The sequence below is a fragment of the Zingiber officinale genome, chromosome 4B (assembly GCF_018446385.1).
Source record: "Zingiber officinale cultivar Zhangliang chromosome 4B, Zo_v1.1, whole genome shotgun sequence".
In the NCBI taxonomy this organism is placed as follows: domain Eukaryota; kingdom Viridiplantae; phylum Streptophyta; class Magnoliopsida; order Zingiberales; family Zingiberaceae; genus Zingiber; species Zingiber officinale.
In genome coordinates, this window is record NC_055993.1 from 29603240 (window position 1) to 29623522 (window position 20283).

General features: G+C 38.3%; 1 protein-coding gene across 1 annotated transcript; it reads right to left on the minus strand.

Annotated features, from left to right (window-relative positions):
* Positions 1–16628: 16628 nt before the first annotated feature.
* LOC121978177 (MLO-like protein 7) lies at positions 16629–20042 on the minus strand. Its single transcript, XM_042530554.1, has 9 exons — positions 19984–20042; positions 19814–19906; positions 19578–19662; positions 19374–19504; positions 17668–17725; positions 17339–17562; positions 17111–17227; positions 16816–16980; positions 16629–16685 (listed from the first exon to the last, which is right to left on the minus strand). The coding sequence occupies exons 1-8, from the start codon at positions 19984–19986 to the stop codon at positions 16855–16857; spliced, it is 837 nt and encodes a 278-aa protein (XP_042386488.1). The 5' UTR covers positions 19987–20042; the 3' UTR covers positions 16629–16685; positions 16816–16854.
* Between the last annotated feature and the right edge of the window lie 241 nt (positions 20043–20283).

Here is a 20283-nt window from a genome sequence, read left to right on the forward strand (position 1 = left end):
ACGGGCCAGAGAGGGGTTCCCCGGCGATGGCCCTCCGACGCTCAAGTCAGCTACCGACGAAGAGTGAATGAAATAGAGAAGAAAGGAGCAGCGTAATTGTAGCAACAGTAGTAAAAAAACATACCTCCGATGAAGCTCTAGGACTCCTTATATAGAGCTACCAAGGGGTGTGTGCACACTTCCCAAGGCACACACGCTTCTCAAAGCATACATGGAAAAGACGTGTCAGAAAAGCATGTCTGACGCCATACCTTAACAGCCTGGGCATATCCCTGATGTGACAGTGGAAGCTTCCACCATACGATCCTCTACTCGGCCACGCTGCCGATCACACCGCCTGTCGATGACACTAGTTCCTATGAGGATATTGCCAACTGCTCCTTTTGTCTGTTATTGGTCTGAGCGAGAGAACTGCTCGGCCAGTCTGTCGTCTGGGTGATGCAACGGCAAGGTCGAGCGTCCGCTCGGCCAATGAGCTGCTGTCTGGCTCTGCCCCGTCGAGCGAGGGAGCCCTACCTGCCAAGTCGAGGCTGCGTCCATTGCTTAGCCGAGCGGGATGACCACTTGGTCTTCGTCCTTTCCTGCTTTGAGCTTCATGAGCGTCGGAAGCTCGGTGCCTGACCGAGCTGTCGGAGTGTCGGACTGGCTACTCTTCCTGCTGATCGGGAAGGTAGTTTGCCCGATCGGACGCTTGCCTGTGACGTTGACCACTTTGATCTCCGGTCGGCCAAACCCCATCTCACCACCGAATCATCAAGTTTTTAAGTTTCATTCCAAAATATAATTTTTATTTCCATCAACCAAATTCTTTATTTTCAACCCCGTGTACCAAACGCCATTTAAGTCTTGAATCAACTCATGACCATTTTGATAGACTCAATACAAAGACACGAACATAATGATAATCATGCAAACTCATGTAAAAATAGAATGTTTTTATTTGTAAGAAACCGTCTATACTTGATTTGATTATGTCGTTGATTGAGAAACATTTTAGCAAATTGAATCTATTGACTTCAAGTACATGTTTAAGTAAAATGCTTTAACTAAAATCAGGAATGGATTTACACAGGGACCGGGGAAGGTTGATATATTTTATTTAGTGGACCAATCTAGTCCAATCCCAATCCGTCAGATTAACATGAGAAGGCGGTAAATTACGAATAATTATTAGTTATTAGAATAATGACTGATATAAGAGAGAGAAGGAGGTAAATTATGAATAATTATTAGTTATTAGAATAATGACGGATATAAGAGAGAGATATTTATGGATGAGGTCATCACTTATGGATGAGGTCAATTCATTGCCTCCTAGTTTCTGCAAAGCAGCAAAAAAAGTCCACTACTCGTTGACTCAATTCCGGATCAGAAATCGTAATTGGCCTGGTCCTCTGTGTCCCACCCCAGAGAAGTCTTGTCAGATAAATGTTGGTGCGGTTAGCATTAATGATCTAACCCAAGTTTTGATGAGTGACAAAATAAGTTAAGTTAGTTTTGTTGTTAATCTAACACTCTGACCGAGTGTGTAGGAGAAGCCCAGACAGGTCGAAGGTTGACCGGATGTCTAGCACGAAACCCAACTAGGTCAACGGGTTGACCGGATAGCTGGCACGAAGTCCAAATGGGTCGAAGGGCTGACCGGATATTTGGCACGATGTCCAGCTAGGTCGACGGGTTGACCGGATAGCTGGCACGAAGTCTAGACGGGTCGAAGGGCTGACCGGACGTTTGGCAGATAAGTAAAGGTAAGTCACTGGAGGAGAGTGACTGTGAGGACGCGTTCCCGGGAAGGGAACTTAGGCGCCGATCCGACTTAGAACCATTTCAGAACTCTAAGCCGAGATCTTGACTAGATTCCGGTCTCGGAGAGACGGAATCTAATTAATACTCTTTTTGTTAAATTATAAACTGTGCTAACACTTTATTTTGTAGGATATACATTGCCTCGGACTAACCTTGTCTTGCAGGAGAAGGAGTTTCTGGAGAAAGGTGGTCCGGGCGCCGGGAGGTCCGGTCGCCCGGAACAGATCCGGGCGCTTGGAACAGATCCAGGCGCCCGGAGGCAAGTTTTATCCCCTGACGCGACGTCGACACTTGGAGCTCGCTGGTTGGGCCTGCTACGTCATACCAGGGCACCCCGAAGGGCTGCGAGCGCCCCGAGCATCCTATAAAAGAAGGGTCAGGGGTGGAGCCTCAATACAGAACTCAAAGCAAACGATCTGCTCACTTGTGCTCCTGCGACGCTGCGAATCTCCGACAACGCGACATTCCTTTAGTTTCTTTTCTTGTCGGTATTATTCTGTTTTACTAATTAATTCCTGTACGTCAATTTTTGTAAACATTCTTCCGAATTATTAGTGATTGCCCAACGAAAGTACTCAACGAGTACGGGCCTTGGAGTAGAAGTCGACATAGGCTCCGAACCAAGTAAAAAGAACTTGTGTTAGCCTTGTTTCTTTTCACTTATATTTTCCGCTGCGCTTAACTCTTTTCGACGAAAGTTTTTAAATCAATATTCACCCCCCTCTATCGAAATTCATGATCCAACAATAAAAATTCGGCACAGAAGATCATGTTATTAGTTCTTTATAAATTATAAACAGTTGCTCACAACTATGATGGAAAGGAACAAACAGTCAGTAAAGTCGTAGTGTGATTAGGGATTAGTTTATCTTGACTAATAAATTACACTAGTACACTCTAAGTGTATTGAGTAGGACCATTTTAGGTAAGTTCCTTTTATACTGACTTGATAAAAGAACTAGACCTTAGTTATTATGGAAGTGTGTGCTCTTAATCCTAATATAATAACAAACACATATATTTAATATTTATTTCTTTGACTTATCAATGGGTGAGATTTAGCTCGATAAATCAATAAGCCTGATAAGTTGGGAAATGATATTACTTATAGTGTGTGTTGTTGATTATAGAAGGAAACTGTGTCCTAGTAATCTAGGTTGAGAATGACCCCAAGAGGAGCTCATAAGGATTGTCATGTTAAACCCTGCAGGTGGACTTAGTCTGACATGACGATGAGGTTGAGTGGTACTACTCTTGGACTAAGATATTAATTAAGTGAGTTGTCAGTAACTCATTTAATTAGTGGACATTCGACATCTTAAACACAGGGAGACTAACACACTCATAATAAGAAGGAGCCCAAAATGTAATTTTGGATTGGTGCGGTAGTTCAATAATAATTCTTTAGTGGTATGAATTATTATTGATGAAATTAAGTTGTGTGTTAGGGACGAACACGGGAAGCTTATTTTCATCAGGAGACCAAAACCAATTCCTCCTCTCGGTCCCTATCGTAGCCTCTTGTATATAGAGATTTATACCCACCTATACCCACCTTCTTACCCACTCTTTGGTGGCCAGCCAAGTTAGCTTGGAACCCAAGCTAGGGTCGGCTAAGACCCAAGGATTGAGCCAAGATTAGTGGTCGGCCCTAGCTTGGAGTCCAAGCTAGGTGTGGTCGGCCACATATAATATAAAAAGGATTTTATTTATAAATTTTTCTTATGTGGATAACATGTTTTTAAAAGAGAGTTTAAAATCTAAATTTTTCCTTTTATAGCTTTTTACAAAAGAATAAGAAAAGATTTGAAATCTTTCCTTATTTATAGATTGAAAGATAGATTTTAATTTTGAGAAAACTTTCCTTTTTTAACCATGTTCATGATTTAAAAGAGAGTTTAAAATTAAATATTCTCTTTTATAAGTTTCTATAAAAGATTAAGAAAAGATTTGATATCTTTCCTTATTTGTAGATTGAATGGAGATTTTGATTTTTAGAGATAACTTTCCTTTTTGGAAATCATCCACATGTTTAAAAGAAAGATTTTAATTTATAAAATTTCCTTTTTATAATCCACCATGAAGGGAAAAATTATTGGAGAAATTTTTTTATAAATTTCTGGAAACAAATTAGGAAGTTTTAATTCTTGTGTTAATTAAAACTCTCATTGTTTTGGAGTTTAAAGTGGCTAGCCATTACAATTAAGAAAAGGATTTTAATTTTAATTAATTAAATTTTTTATTTTCATGACAAAAGAATTAAGGAAGTTTTTATTTAAATTTCCTTATTTGCCAAGGCCAAAGATTATAAAAGAGGGGGTAGAGGTGCCTTCAAGGGTTACAACTCTATTCTTTTTCTTCCTCTCTTTTCCTCCTTGGTGTGGTCGACCTAGAGGTTCTCCCTCTCCTCTTCTCTTCTTCTTTAGTGGCCGGTTTCATCTTTCTTTTGGAGTTGGCGATGGTGGTCGGTTCTAGCTAGGAGAAGAAGGAGAGAAAGGAGGCTTTGTTTCTTGCATCCCTTGGAGCTTGGTGGTGGTGGCCGGACCTCTACTTCTTTTGGAGAATTGATGGTGGCCGAATCTAGCTTGGAGAAGAAGGAGCTTGGTAGTTCTCATCTCGGAAGATCGTTGCCCACACAACGTTCGAGATTAGAAGAGGAATACGGTAGAAGATCAAGATGTTATTTGCATACAAAGAAAGGTATAACTAGTAATTGTTTTCCGCATCATACTAGTTTTCTTTGTATAGTTATTTTTGGAAATACCAAACACAAGAGGGATATGATTCTAGAGTTTTCGAATTTGTGTTTCTTTTGTTTTATTTTTTGAATTTGTGATTTGATTGTTCTTTTTTATTAAACCTAGAGTTATATAAGGAAATTAAATATTAGCTTTCCTTAAAAGGCTTTGTCTAGGCGGTGGTGGATGCTCCCATACCCAAGAAGGCCATGTGCCTCGCCATGCAGTCCTGGAAGCCAATTTTGGAAATTAATATTTAATTGAATTTATAACATAGGTTGATTTGGATCAATAGTGTTAAGTTTCGCTTGTGATCCAAGTCTAAACTATTAAGAACAGATAAGTTAAATTTGGAATCAATAATGTTAAGTTCCTTTTGCGATTCCTAATTTAATTTCTAAAGAACACAATAGGTTATTTAGGAAAGGTTCGACACTCGTATAAAATTTTTGTACAGTGGAACCGGTTCGATCTTCCTAGGACCAACCATTAATTGGTATCAGAGTTAGGGTTTGCCTCTGTGTGTTTGGTTTTCAAATAAATTATGCACATGTCATACATAATTTAGGCAGGATAATAGTAGGATGTGCTAACTTTGTGGTTGTAGGATCCAACTATTATGGCATATAGATATTGTGTGTGATTGGACCCTTGGACATGTCAAGGGCATTTTATTGTGTATGCATGATTGTATATAATTAAATACAACAGGAGATGTATTAGTTATTAGTTATTAGGAGATGTTTCGCTTGGGAGGGTCCTCGGTCAAGAACCGAGGCAAGTTGAGTGTGGTCAGGTAGAAGAGCATCTTCTGCTGCCACCTCTTGAAGTTCAGTCCATTGAACTTCTCTGGCTTTTCCCCGTGGTTGATTGACATAATTTTAATCAGGGCGGAGGGGGCATGCACGTGTTGAGTTTATTGCACCTCAACATTCCGTTCCGTGGACATCTCAACAAAGTCGAGTCTGTTTCAAAATTGTTGGACACAAACAATCTAATGCCGGAGATTTATGGGTATTAGTTGAATTTAAGCTACACTGAATTAAATTCAACTTACAGTCGAAATGACTTGAGCGGATAATCTTAGGCTGCCAGCAGGGGCTGGTTTCTGTAAAGTGCAGAGCAAAAGACCAGGTCTGTAGAGCGGAAGACCAGGTCTGTAGAGCGGAAGACCAGGTCAGCAAAGCGGAAGACCAGGTCAGCAAAGTGGAAGACCAGGTCAGCAAAGCAGAAGACCAGGGCAGGTCTGCAGAACGGCAGACCAGAGCAGCAGATCAGAGAGGCAGCGCATGTCTGCAAAGCGGAAGACCAGAGAGGTAGAGTAGGTCTGCAAAGCGCCAGACTAGATCTGCAGAGCGAAAGACCAGGTCTGCACTTGATCTGGCAAAAGATAGATCAGGCGAGGAGACTGGCTGACCGGGAAAATTGACCGAGGCCTGCGAGAGTCGTAGTTTCCTTGAAACAGATTTGCCCACCTCCGGCTGTGCTTCGAGGCTTACAAGGGTCGTCTGTTACCAGGATACAACGGTAGATCGTGAATCCGACCAAGCACTGGTGGTCACGGAAAACTGAGTGACACCCGATTGCTATCACGGGCACTCCGCCGAGGCAGGAGTTGCACGACAGAGGAGGAGGAAGAAAATGGAGAGCCTTTTCTATGTTGTGTGCGTAACCCTTTTGCCTGTAGTCACAACTTCCTTTTATAGGAGCTCAAATGAACGACAAAATTAATGATCGATTAATAATCATTACTCACCAAGTTACAAAACATCCTACATTAATCTTCCTTTAATGCATCCGCTACACAAGCAGCAAAAAGGTTTACGTGGTAAAATGTTGGTTGTTCCACTTGGGCGAATTTTGCCCCGACCGATCCGACATTCATGTGCGCAGGTCGCGCTCGCACACGAATCAACTTGGTTCAGTGCAAATCCGGGCCCTGGATTTGTACCCCCCTGTACACCCATGCATGAGAGAGAGCATCTCCCCATGCATTTGTTCACAACCTCAATATATGTGAATCAATATAAACCAACAAAAGTGCCTTGAAACTTCCAATGTGAGACTAAAGTCTCATTCACAATGGAGCCTCTTTCCTATTCCATTTTTTCTCCATTCACTTATTCAACAGAATTGAAAGTGGAAAGAGGAAGGAAATGAAGAAGAAAAACAAGAAGAGATTATAATTATATACCCAAGTTTCAGGCTTTGTGTGCTATATGAAATAATACAATTTTGATATTATATTGTACAAACACAAGTTATAAAATTTGAATTCGTCTTGATGTGTGTTGTAGCATGACTAGGGATGTTCAGTGTTAACATGATACGATACTCATCTATATGATTGACACAATGACATAGGCGACAACAACATAAAGAGATTATTTTTGCAGAATAGTATAGGTTTCGGTAATTTATCAAAATGTTACATTTCAACTGTGCTGCTCGACATAGTATATTTCAAACCATGCTTTATAATAGTCATTACTCAATAGTATTTCATTCTTAGACTCGATATGTAGAACTCTTATATGCAATGTGTGTCACGCCCCCAAAGGAGTCTCTGTCAGACAAAAATCCAACAGCATCTCCCCTGTACCGGTGACAATCTGAAGCATCAATATAAACAAAATACATCAGCCACATGCGGCTGGAATATTTATATACACAACCACGCAGTTATAATCACAGCCCACTCGGTTGGAATGAAACAATCACAACCACGCAGTTATATATAAAATAGCTCACACGGCTGTACTAAAAACACAGCGAAAAAACGAAGGAAAGCCCACACAAACCAAATAAATACAATGCATGCCGGCACGACTTAAACACAAATACAACACCAAAACCATAAGATAGACACATGACTACACATAAATACAATGCCAAAAATAATAAAAAGATATACAAAAGAAAACAAGCACGGTCTTCGGATGTGACGTAGGGCTCGGCAGACAGGATACTCCCAGCGACACCAACCATCTACAAGCTACCTGAAAACATAAATGTATACATGCAGTGGTGAGTATAGGTAACTCAGCGGGTAATAGAAAAGATAGTGCATGGTCCATAAACAAACATGGAGATCACAAGTATACAGTCTCAGTAGGGAATAAAGAACATGATCATACTATCATAATCAATGCACCTAAACATATCTGACATAATAGCCTGACATATAAACTGTACAAACCACAACTAACATAATGATAGATACATACCCAATCTGGAATCAACACATGGTACAATGATCAGTAAACTCATCGGATCTGCAATAGATATACCCGTGACACCTGTGCAATATAAATACGACTGTATATACATGTAAAATAAATGACATGTATGCAGCATGACAACCAAATACAACAACCATATCTCAATCAAGTGCAACAACGACAATCACATGCAACTAGTATCTACTAGGCATGTATGCAAATGCAGATGCACCGCGCATCAAATGCAAGAATAATAACTGCGTATGCATGCTTCATGGTCACCCCCGACACCTCTCCAGACACCACGACCCCAGTATGGCCGAGAGGCTTGGGTCCGTGACAACCGTACAAGCCTCATACTCCAAACTGCTATAAAGCAGCTGAGGCAGACGGAATGCTAAGTAGTTATCTAACTACATAGCATCAGGGTCCCTGACTGCTCACAACGCCGGATCTCACTAAACCTCGTGACCAGGTGGCACGACAGGACGAGCGGCAACTGCTCCAGATACCACTACCCATGAGTGGCCAAGTGTGCGACGCTAAACCAAACCGATGACTCTCTCAACCACAAGGGAGACAATAGTCATCCGATGCAATGAATGATGAACATGATATATATATATATATAATCATCATCCATGCAACACCCCAAACCTCATAAATACCTCCAACATGAATATAATCGTCATGATACCTCCACGTATCCCACCAAATATATGTACACACTACACATGTATAATCAACCAAAAATCTCCAATAATCCCACCAGACATATGTACACCAAATATAAGTTCAATCAACATGTATCCTCCAGTAAAAACCTAACAGACATGTGTATATACCGCAAACATACAATCAACACAACTCCTCCAAAAGTACATGACAAATACGTATGTACACATCATATGTAAATGCACGGTCAACAAGATGACTCCTATAACACATACCCACCTATGTACAGTTCACATAATATACCCAATCAGCATGGTAATACCAACCGCCCAACAATCCCTACAAGACATACTCTACACGTGTAATCACAACATAGTAGATATCAAGAGTGGAGACTATATATGAATTAAATAGATCATCACAAGGGTCAAGCATAAGTATCATGCAGGAAAAACAGCAACCGATCATGATATAAGATAAAGCAGCCTAATTCATCCAATAATAACCATGCACTAAGTTTCAAAGAAACTATAAAGAGGCCAAGGAAGAAATACCCGCCTTTAATCTGTCGATCATGATAAAATAAATCCTACATCGTGATGAACATCCCACATCAAAGTCCTGCATAAATCAATACATATATTTCATTTAGCTAAATTCATATGAATCAAACAGCTAAATAAAAGCCCTAACCCAATTAGGATCACTCCAACCAAATCTGATCTCTAATTAATCCTCCAATTAATCCTCAATCCAACTTCTCCTAGATCCAAACATAATCCACAATCTATTAATCAATCCAAAACTCATTAATCAACACATCTTGAATCCATCTCACATAATTCAACCTCAATCAAACACTAATCCCAACTCATCATAAATACTTCTAAATCCACCAATCAATCCAATGATCCTAAGAATGATCACATAACAATCCACATCAACGAATCACCATATCCACAAATTCCAACCCAATACAAACCCCAATCAATCCAACACATACCAATAACGATCATGTATCCATTTACATAAATCATTCACCAAATAACCATCACAAATCAACTTATCACAACCAAGTATAGACATGAGATTAACTTCAAAACTCACCTAAAACCGGATGAATTGTTGTTGACCCACAATTGAAGAACTGACGTCGTATCTTGCTGGAAACTCATAGCCGAAACCATAGTAAATCCACTGCACCTTTCAATTCAAACATCCCAATTCAATATCCATATAACCATAACCAAGAATTTAACTCTAATTCCTGATTCATAACATTTAACTAATAACTTACCTCCAATATTAGCCACCTCTCTTCCCACTGAATCCCCTACTATAAGATGCATCAAAGGAATCAACATTCGGTTCACCAAGAATCTGAGTAACCAGCCTTGTTGATGTTCTGTATCCATCCCGATCCCAAACTAGGGCATAGTAGGCCTAGCTGCCACCAAGATCAGAGAAAGCAAAACCTTAAATCTCTATGGTCGCAACCACACGAAACAACACCAACTCCAAAAGAAATCAAGAATGGAAGCACCGACCAAAGCATAGATCGGCTGGAGAGATTTAGGTGGTCATCCCTCACATCCACGACAGCATCCAATCAAGAAGAAGGTTGCATCAATTGAACCGAAACTAGGGCTTGGGAAATGGTGGCGATGCCCAAAGCTAGGGCATGAGATTCCCCTGGTGCGAGGAGTAGAGCACAGTGTCGATGATCGATCAACAACGGTGGAGGATCAGGAAGACTCCCACTCGGAGAAATCGCCTGTGTGATCGGACTTTGTGGCATCGAGATGCGTCGGCCGGAGATGGTAGAGGACAAACGATCGCCAGATGAGCTCGATCGGTGGAGGAGAAGGGAATCACGCACCATCGACCTAGAGGATCAGCTGCAACCCGCTGGAGGAGAATACCGCCACCGACAATGAGCTCGCCAGCGATCACCGCGATCGCAGCATCTCCCGTGCACGAGGAAACAATCAGAACCGGGATCGGGATCGGGGAAGAACCTTCGTCGGCGTCGGCGTCGGGGAAGAGAAGGTCTCGCGAGAAAGGAGGAGAAGAGGGCACGGGGTCGGCGTCGTGGGTTAGGGGAGAAATCGCGAGGGAGAGGGAAAGAAGAATCGGGGAGGTGAAATAGAAATCGGAAAAATAATATAAACCTAGGTATTATTAATTAACCCTAAGGTTAATTTCTCAATCAACTCCCATTTTATTGGTATTCCAAATAGGTCTCCACTGTACCCCGAATCCATCCCCTCGAAATGGGTCATACGACCTCCGTTTAAGTCCCAAAAAATTTCTAAAAATTCTCGAAAAATTCAATAAAATTTTTCGTCCAATAATATTTATTATTTTAAATTTTTTGTTATCTTACAATGTGGAACTCTCATTTTGTATATAAAAATAAATACACAAACTAACTCAGCAATTTGATGAGCATTAATATTATAAGTAACTATGGAAGGAAATCATGCCAAGTGATTTATAACTTTTTAGGTTGGTATTTTGCATTACTAAAATACTAATTCATGATGCTTGTTTTGTTTCTTCTTTGGTTTTTCTGGATCATGCAAATAAGTAATATCTGATTACTTTCTAAAAGGATCAAATCAATAAAGTGTTCTTCTAAAATAATAGCATTTAGATGTTTATCTAAAATGTCATTAGAAGATTCTTCTATGTTCTTTAAAGATGTGATTCATTTTAGTGTAATGAGAGAGGGTGCTCTTCTAAAATGTTATTTAAGGACTTGTCTAGGGTCAAGTTATTAGGAGGTTTATTTGAGCACAACTATTTCAGTTGAGCTAAAAATGTATATAATGAAATACGAAGCTCCATGTCTAGTCTTCATATTCATTGGACTACAAATATTTGAATGAATTAATTGTAATGATGATTCAGCTCTTATAGCTTTACTGAATGATTTTCTAGTTGTTTTTTCAACAAGACAATGCTCATATATAGACAAGTAAATCTTAGCCTAAGTGTCCAATAGACCCTCTCTAGCCGACTGATTCATACGGTCTTGTCCTATGCTTCCTAATCTATCATGCCAAACCTCATTAGTTATATCTACATCACTAGTTAGAGCAATGTTTGAAAAATAACCCTTAATAACATAATTGACATCTAGTTCTACATTAAGAACCATAAAATCATTTGATAAAAAAAACATATCTGATCAACACTAAGCCAATCTTAAGCTCAATACTCAGGCTATAAAAATTAATACAGTACCCATAATCAAGAAGACCTATAACGGAAATAAGATTTTGTCAAATTTCAGGAGCATACAGGATATCATGTAAAAACAAAACACTACCACCACAGAGGTTGAGTTTGCAAGTGCAGATTTCTTTGACTTTAACTCTTGCATTATTTCGTACAAAGATCCATTTGTTGTCAGCTGGTATCCGTCGGTACTCTACAAATGTAATTCACTCCCGAGCTACATGGTTGGTTGCTCCCAAATCTATAATCTACAAAGGATAAGAATCAGCTAACAACACTGAACTAGCAATAAAATGCTTAGGAAAAGAAGACACACTTGCATTGTTTCAATTTAATATTCTTTCCTTTCTTCTTGATTGGGCCTTATCCCATAGCAGTAACTTCTTTCTTCTTTCCCTTTCTCTTCTTGAACCATTTCTTTTTCTTGGATCCAGATGATCCAACAGAACCAATAGCCACATAGGTTAGTCCAAAAATCCTTACAGATTCAACTCTCTCCGCCTCCAATTCTATATGGCGTGAGATGTCAATGAAAGTCTTAATATTCTCACTGTGAGTTAGGGTCTGCTTCATGGTCTTCTAAGAATTTAGAAGGGAATGAATAACTGCTTGAACCTGTTGTTCATCGGTCAACTCATGACCAACAATTTTAAGTTCCCGAATCATGTTCGACATTTCCCTAAGGTGTTGAACCATTGAAAGATTTGGACACTTCTTGTAGTTGTCAAACTTAATCGCTAGCTGTCGAAGGTTACTCAGACTTACTCCACTGTATTTCTCCTTAAGGGCTATCTAGACTGTATGAGCCATAAAATATGACTCGTATTCAAAAACTAGGTCATCCACCATTGAACTAATTAATATTCCCTTAATAGTGGGTCCTTCTTCCATGCCTTATAGGTATAAAGATCTCGTCTATTCTGTGCAGTGGGACCATCTACAGGTTCTTCTATAACTTGTTTTATAGCCTTAAAAACTTCTTTTTCCTCAAGAATATATTGTATCTTGAGCTACCAGATTTTGTAGTTATTTTCATATAATTTTTCTCTGTTATTGAGTCTAGATATGATGTTCTTATTTATCATGATCTAAAATAAATAAACATATTATTTAGTATTCAGTGTAATTTATATGCATGCAATTTATGATTGACTCATTGTTAATTTGAATTAGTTTACAAAATCAAATAATAACTACGTTTCCACTCATCATTTGTATGATCCAATCAAATCAATAATGATTAATACTATTATATACATCCCAACAAATAAATTAATCATCAAATAACAAATCATTAAAGTAAACATAAACTAATCATGAAATGAACTAATCATTGAATTGAACATAAATTAAGCATGATCAAGTTTGTTAACATATAACATAATTTTTCATAAAATAACTCTGTTCGTACATAACGACAGAAATTATTATATGATACAAAACTAAATGGGCTAATACTATTTGTACATAATGACAGTAATAATAAAAGAACTCTAATAAACTAGATAGGTCACCACCACTCCCACTAGGACAAATACCAATGCAGTGGTCAACTCAATCCCCTTGAATCTAGACTTATTTGAGGTAATCTCCGATGGACTAACTTTAGAATTTTCTATTGGATCTAGGTCATTCACCATTGAACTAATCAATATTCCTTTAGCAGTGGGTCCTTCTTCCATACTTTATAGGTATCAATATCTCATCTGTTCTGTGTAGTGAGACTATCTACAGGTTTATAACTTGTTTTATAGCCTCAATAACTTCTTTTTCCTCAAGAATATATTATATTTTGAGCTGCCAAATTTTGTAGTTATCCTCATATAATTTTTCTTTGTTATTGAATCTATATTTCTTATTTGTCATGATCTAAAATAAATAAACATATTATTTAGTATTCAAGATAATTCATATGCATGCAATTTATGATTGACTCAGTGCTAATTTGAGTTAGTTTATAAAATTAAATGATAACTATGTTTCTACTCATCATTTGTATTATCCAATCAAATCAACAATGATTAATACTATTACATACATCCCAATAAATAAATTAATCAACAAATAAACAAATCATTAAAGCAAACAGGAACTAATCATTGAATTGAACATGAACTAATCATGATCAAATTTGTTAACATATAACATAACTTTTTATAAAATAATTCTATTTGTATATAACAACAGAAAGTATTATATGACTCAAGTCTAAATGGGCTAATACTGTTCGTACATAACGACAGTAATAATAAAAGAACTCTAATAAACTAGATAGGTCACCACCACTCCCACTAGAACAAATATCAGTGCAGTGGTCAACTCAATCCCCTTGAATCTGGACTTATTTGAGACAATCTCCGATAGACTAACTTCAGAATTTTCTATTGGATCTACATTCGGATCCTCTTGTGGATCCTCCTCAAACTCTTTGGGATTCTCTTGATCTGCATGGTGAAGTAGCTCCATACACAACTGTGCATATAAGATTCACTCCATACATAGTTTGTTTCCACCTTGGGATACTCCGGCAATGAACACATCAAAGTCCAAATCCTATAATTGTCGAGAATTGAAATCATTTCTCGCTCAAATTTCTGGAACAATCGATCAAACCTTTCAATGTGTCTGTTAACTCCATAAACTGGGTTATATTCAATCTCCTGAATTTCCTCCCTCAGTTGGTTCTATCGCACTTTACGATGAGTCAAGATGGTAATAGTCCGTGCTATCTATAAATTAAATAAGTCAGTACAAAACTAACTTATCAGTATAAAACCGTCTTAATTCAATTTATACAGGTATAGAACCAACATTATTAATCAAGAAAAATAAATTTTCTTGATTTTCAGGAGTCTAAGTCAACTGACCTATTAGACTGGTCGATTAGAAAATCAGATCCTGAACTTTGTCCATTGTCCTCTTTAGAACTAATCTAATGGGACTAGGATGCCTTACCTTTGTTCTGTTAATCTAAGCTCATTAAGTCAATTTTAGACTTATTGATTAAACTCAGGTTTATTTCATCGAAACAATGTCTATTGGATTAAGTCTAGTCCATTAGTACAAATCTAATTAGTTTAGTTAAACCAACTAATGATTTAAATCATAGACCGGGTCAGATTGGACCAAACTAATTTGGTCAAACTAGTTAGTTTAAATCAACTAATGATTTAAACCAGCTCTTGGTCTGATCGGATTAAATTGATATGGTTGAACCAATCAATGATTTAAACTAAAATTAAGTCGTATTGAACCAAAACTAGTCTGGTTAAATTAATTAATGGTTTAAACCAGACTTAGGTAAAAAACTAAATCCAATGGACTGATTTGGATCAAAAATAGATCTGGTTTAATGAATCATTAAATAATATATATCATATATTATTTATCTTTTCTCTTTTCACTACAACAAAATCGCTCATAGACATCGGTTTTCCACCGGTGTCTATTTGATTTTCGACCGATGTCTATGAAGCCGATGTTAAAAGTCTGCCATTTTAGACATCGGGTTAAAACCGGTGTAGTATCACTTAACGACACCGGTTTTCGAATCGGTTATTAACCGGTGTAGTATCACTTAACGACACCGTTTCATACACGGTGTAAAACCGATGTAATATTGTATGTTAATAACACCAGTTTTGGCAGCGGTAAATGACCGATGTAATATTACTTTATAACACCGGTTTTACATCGGTGGAAACCCGATGTAATATGTATTTTTTTTAACTGCACAGATTTGATTTTAAAACCGACAATAAAAAAAAAAATACACAGATATTCACAAATTGTACAAATATTCTTCATTCAATAATATCCATAAAATACACAAATATTCACAAATTATATAAATAATCTTCTTACAACAATATCCATAAAATACCCAAACATTCTTTTTACATCAAAAGCTAGCTAATAGATATCAAAATCAAAGTATAACATTCTGTTAACACATCAAGGTACAACTGTCTCAAATGTAATCTAGCATGCATTCAGCCCACTCGAACCGCACTTCATCAATTTCAACTCTGGAGTACTTGAGATTTGTAAACTGTAAAAACACATAAATAATATATTAGTAAATCAAGACCAAAAATCATAGTTGAAAAAGTAGTAAGAGCACCAAGTAACAAGATGACTAATTTGAATGCTTAAAATTAAAAGAGACCTATTCATCATTTATCTCAACCACATCAATGCTTACTTCAATGCTTGCAATAAGGATCTTCAGTGATTCACAAGGTATCAGAAAGTTGAATTTGCAGTTACAAATGAAGTAAAAGAATCATATTCAGCTGTCAAAAGATAACTAGGTCCATGCTCTTAGAGAGAACCATACAAAACAAAATGAAAGGTTTTGAACATAGAAAAAAAAATGTTAGTCATGCCAAGACTGAGATCACTCATCTATCTATCATTTCAACCTAATAAATTAGTTACTTTGGTTTTACAAAGTCTCCCAATTGTGTAGGAAGATCACAGAAGAATATTCCTGATAAAAGTTAACTTTCTTTAGTAGAAACAACCAATAGCGCTATAACAAATCCAGGAACAGCAACCAACCATTAGTCACTAATATATGAAGAGATTGCAAATGGAAGTGAACTTAAAGAAACAAAAAGAGCAAATAAAAATCAACTAGACAGCAATGGATCCAACATAAAAATTGTGCAAAAACTAATAAATAATAATAAGGGTTACAAATCACTCCTACACAATCAGCACTACACTTGCTTCCAACTAAGAGAGCCTATAATTAAACAATCAAAAGTGTACCAATAATTCTCCTTTCTGATAAATAGCTGTAATAATAAACTAAAAGCATAGCATGTTGTGCTCATATAGCTAACAATAAAAGTGAAACAAAAAAATATAGCTCTTGGGAATTAACTGACACGTATGGTAAACATGACCACCAAATCAAAGATGAAGTGTGTGAAAAATACCTTTGGTTTCTCTTCCTCCTTTGGTTTCAGTAGCTCTTCCTTTGAAATAGCTTTCCCTGCAGAAAATAATTCAGTCACTCAGCAGTCAAAAACATGCAAATATAAAACTACAAAACCGGTAGAATCTGGGCTTCCAAATGTACATGAAAAAATTTCAAATTCAATGCTGTGTCAGAGAACTCAAACCTTTTGCATCACGATATACTGGTTCTGCACTTTTACCACTCAAACTAGGATCCAAGGATGCAAATCTGGGACAAAAAAACAAAGAATAGTGAACATATATATACCAGTCATGAAGGCATACTCAGCCGATGTCGTATCCTTTTCCCAGTCCTTCCATCTGTGTATCTGCCCAAGAGAAGATTATCAATGCAAAGTGGATACTGCAACAGCTAAACTAAATCATCCTCAGGCAATGCTATGGAATTATTCAGAATGATACATAATGTAATCCACTACTCTGTCACTGCAGATTCACCTTTGCTCTTCCAAGGATCATTATAAGAGCACTATTTACCACATGAAACACAGCCAAAAAGAAGATCAGAATGTGCAACTGGTGCAAGCTTGTGGCAGTAATCAGTTGCTCCTTTTCCTACAAGTGATAGCAACTGAACATTTTAGCGAAAGCTTCTTAGATTTTGTTTACAATAGATTATTTTCAACCAAACAATCAGAGAATTGGAAGTTGCTGTGCACTACTCACTGGGGGGCATTCAACCACTGAACCATCAGCAGCTAAAATCCTGCGCTTCAGGTGTGACTCCGTCAGCACCAGCGCGAGCAGCCGCCTTTTATTTCCGCCAGTTGACTCTGCATCAGGGCGACATGGCAGCATAGAATCTGGAACTGCCTTTGGCACGCAGATTTTCGCGATCTGGTCCTGACTAAACGTCAACAGCAAGGACATGAAGCCGAGAATCATCAACTCTGCGAAAACCACAACGGATCACAGAGTTACAGTAATTCATCTATTCCGGATACCATGCATGTCGAAAGAGTGCTCCAATTTAGGTATGAACTTTCTGGTTTTACCGGCTTTCACCTTCTCAAGAACTTCAAAAAGAGTTATCTTTTGCCTCTTGATAAACCGCTGACAACGAAGTCAAAGTAGATGTAACTGTCAGTCATATGAGAAAATGATGCTGATGTAGGACAAGATGGAGTAGCATAATTCCAAGCTAGGAAAAAGATAAGTCATTCAAGGATCTGAAGTATGAAATTATCAGGACAATTTCTCACTTGCAGCCCCAGACATTCCAGAAATTGAAAGATGATTAATCTTTAAGATATAAACTGAGAATTTATAAAACCATGCTTCCTCGTGAAACATGACTGATAACTCGTAAAGAAACTACTTTCGCTTCATTTAATTTCTTGATGTTACTGATAACTCCCAAAGAAACAACAAAGCAAAACAACTTTTTGTATTCGCAAACCAAGTTCATCCTGATCCAGATAGTTTAGATTTTTTTTTCCCAATACATACATACATAGATCAAGATTGAGACAAACGCCTCATAATTTTCCTTTAAAAATTATAGTAAAAAAATTAAATTCCTGAGCAACTTTCCTGTCAAGAAAAATACCCAAACACATATCAGACAAAGTGAAGCTCTGACTCACCTCCCGGACATGATGAAGTCCCTTCTCCAGCAACAGGGAGATGATGATGATGGCCAACTCAAAAATCGAGCAATCGACCTGCCTATCCGTGAGCTACGCCATAGGACTCAAAAATCAGCCCGGCGTCGAAGATAGAACCCTCAAACGCCATGCCTTTCTTAGGGTTAAATCGGCCGCCCATGTTCCTCGAGAGCAACAAGAAATGGAAATTCAAGCTAACATCTTTGCTTTTGGAGTAGTTTTACTGGAAATAATCAGTGGAAGACCTCCATATTGCAAGGAAAGAGGGTGTCTGATAAATTGGGTAAGATGCATATTTGAAAATATTTGATACTCAAAAACAGCATCAGCTTCTTGTAACAGATACTGAGGGCATAAACCCAAATTTGTTCTTATTTCCTACAAACTTCCGATAATCATTTGTTCCATGTAGTTTAGAAGCTTAATTCTCAACAAGCCCTCTAATCAGTTCATACAATAGTCAGGGTAAGTTAAAGGTTGTATTACCTCTATTTAGCTACCTTATCACATCCCAACTGAGGAAACCATAGCCTCGCTGCAAATCACAAGTTTCTTTCAACATTATCTTCCCTTTGGAGATTCATTAGTTGGAAAAGACATAACATTGTTTGCCCTTTGGGTTCGCTAGTCTCAAGATATATCCTTCTTGATCCAACAGTATGTTCTTCAATATATAATTATGTTCTTCAATGTATAATTGTTCTCTGTCTTGCAAATCTACATCTGGTGGTTCTGCAGTATCGACACTTTTCAAGAAATAAAAAATGCCTGCAAGACATCAGTAACTGTCAAGAATTCCCAAAGAAAAATATCCAGGAGGTATAATATAAATTTCCAATTCCTACACCTCTACTAACAAAAATTAGCTAAACGTTTTATGCAAAACCAAATAATGAACAATTGCACCTGCTTAAAGCATGTAAAGGATACCAAAACATTGCATTCATCCATAGCAAGCATAAAAGCAGAGAAGTAGCACAAGAGAATGATATGACGAATACTAAGATGCATTCATTAAAGCCATTTACAAAGATATAATATGAAGGCAAGTAAATATAATAACACATTAGTAAAAATCCACGGAGATGCAATACCCGGCGTCTGAAGCGCTGTGGTGGCTCTCGGTTCCTCCTATCAGTGCGAGACCTCACCCTGACAACCTTCGAGTGGATTGCGCAGGAGACACAATACTGCACCTTAATATACAGCTTCGGAAGTGTGTATCCTAAGATGTTTAAAACCTTTAGCCATCAAGAATGACAGATACCGACCAAATAATTCAAACAAAAATATAATACCATCAAAGGCACACGCCTCTTGCACATCCCTCACAGCAGCTTGCTCCACTATATTCCTCACAAGAAACCTCTTGATAGCCTTGTCCTTCGTTATGGTGTAAAAGTAGAGAATCAACAGAAAATCCCCAACAGACCGAAAAAAATATGTAAATGTAATATTTTCGCACGAAAAAACCAATCTTCTTCAAATGGGAAAAAAAAACGGATAATAAGAGGAAATGGAAAAACTGTGATACCTTAGGGCAACACTTTCCGCAGTTGGAGCAGCGGATGAAGTTCACGTGACCTCTGCCGTGCTTGTTGCGTCCGCCGTTTCTGCGCTTGAAAGTCTGCAAAACGATTGCATAGAAATCGATCAGATGTGTGAAGGGAGAGGATGAGGACAGGTCGTGCTTCAATCGCTCACCATCTTCGCCGCCCAACTCCGACGTTTTCGACTCTTCTAATTAGGGTTTGAGACCGCCGATGCGGACTGTGCGGCTGACCCGGGACAGGGGACGAGACGCGGCGACGATGCGGCGACTGCTGGCGGTGGAGGGGGGCCTGGCGGTGTGCCCGGAGGGGACGATGTGCCAGGAGCCGTACCTGCTGCGGTTCAGCCCGCTGTTCGCGGAGGTGGCGGAGGAGGTGGTGCCAGTGGCTCTGGACGCGCGAGTGGGAATGCTGTACGCTACCAAGGCCTCCTCTTCTCAACCAAATGGAGGAG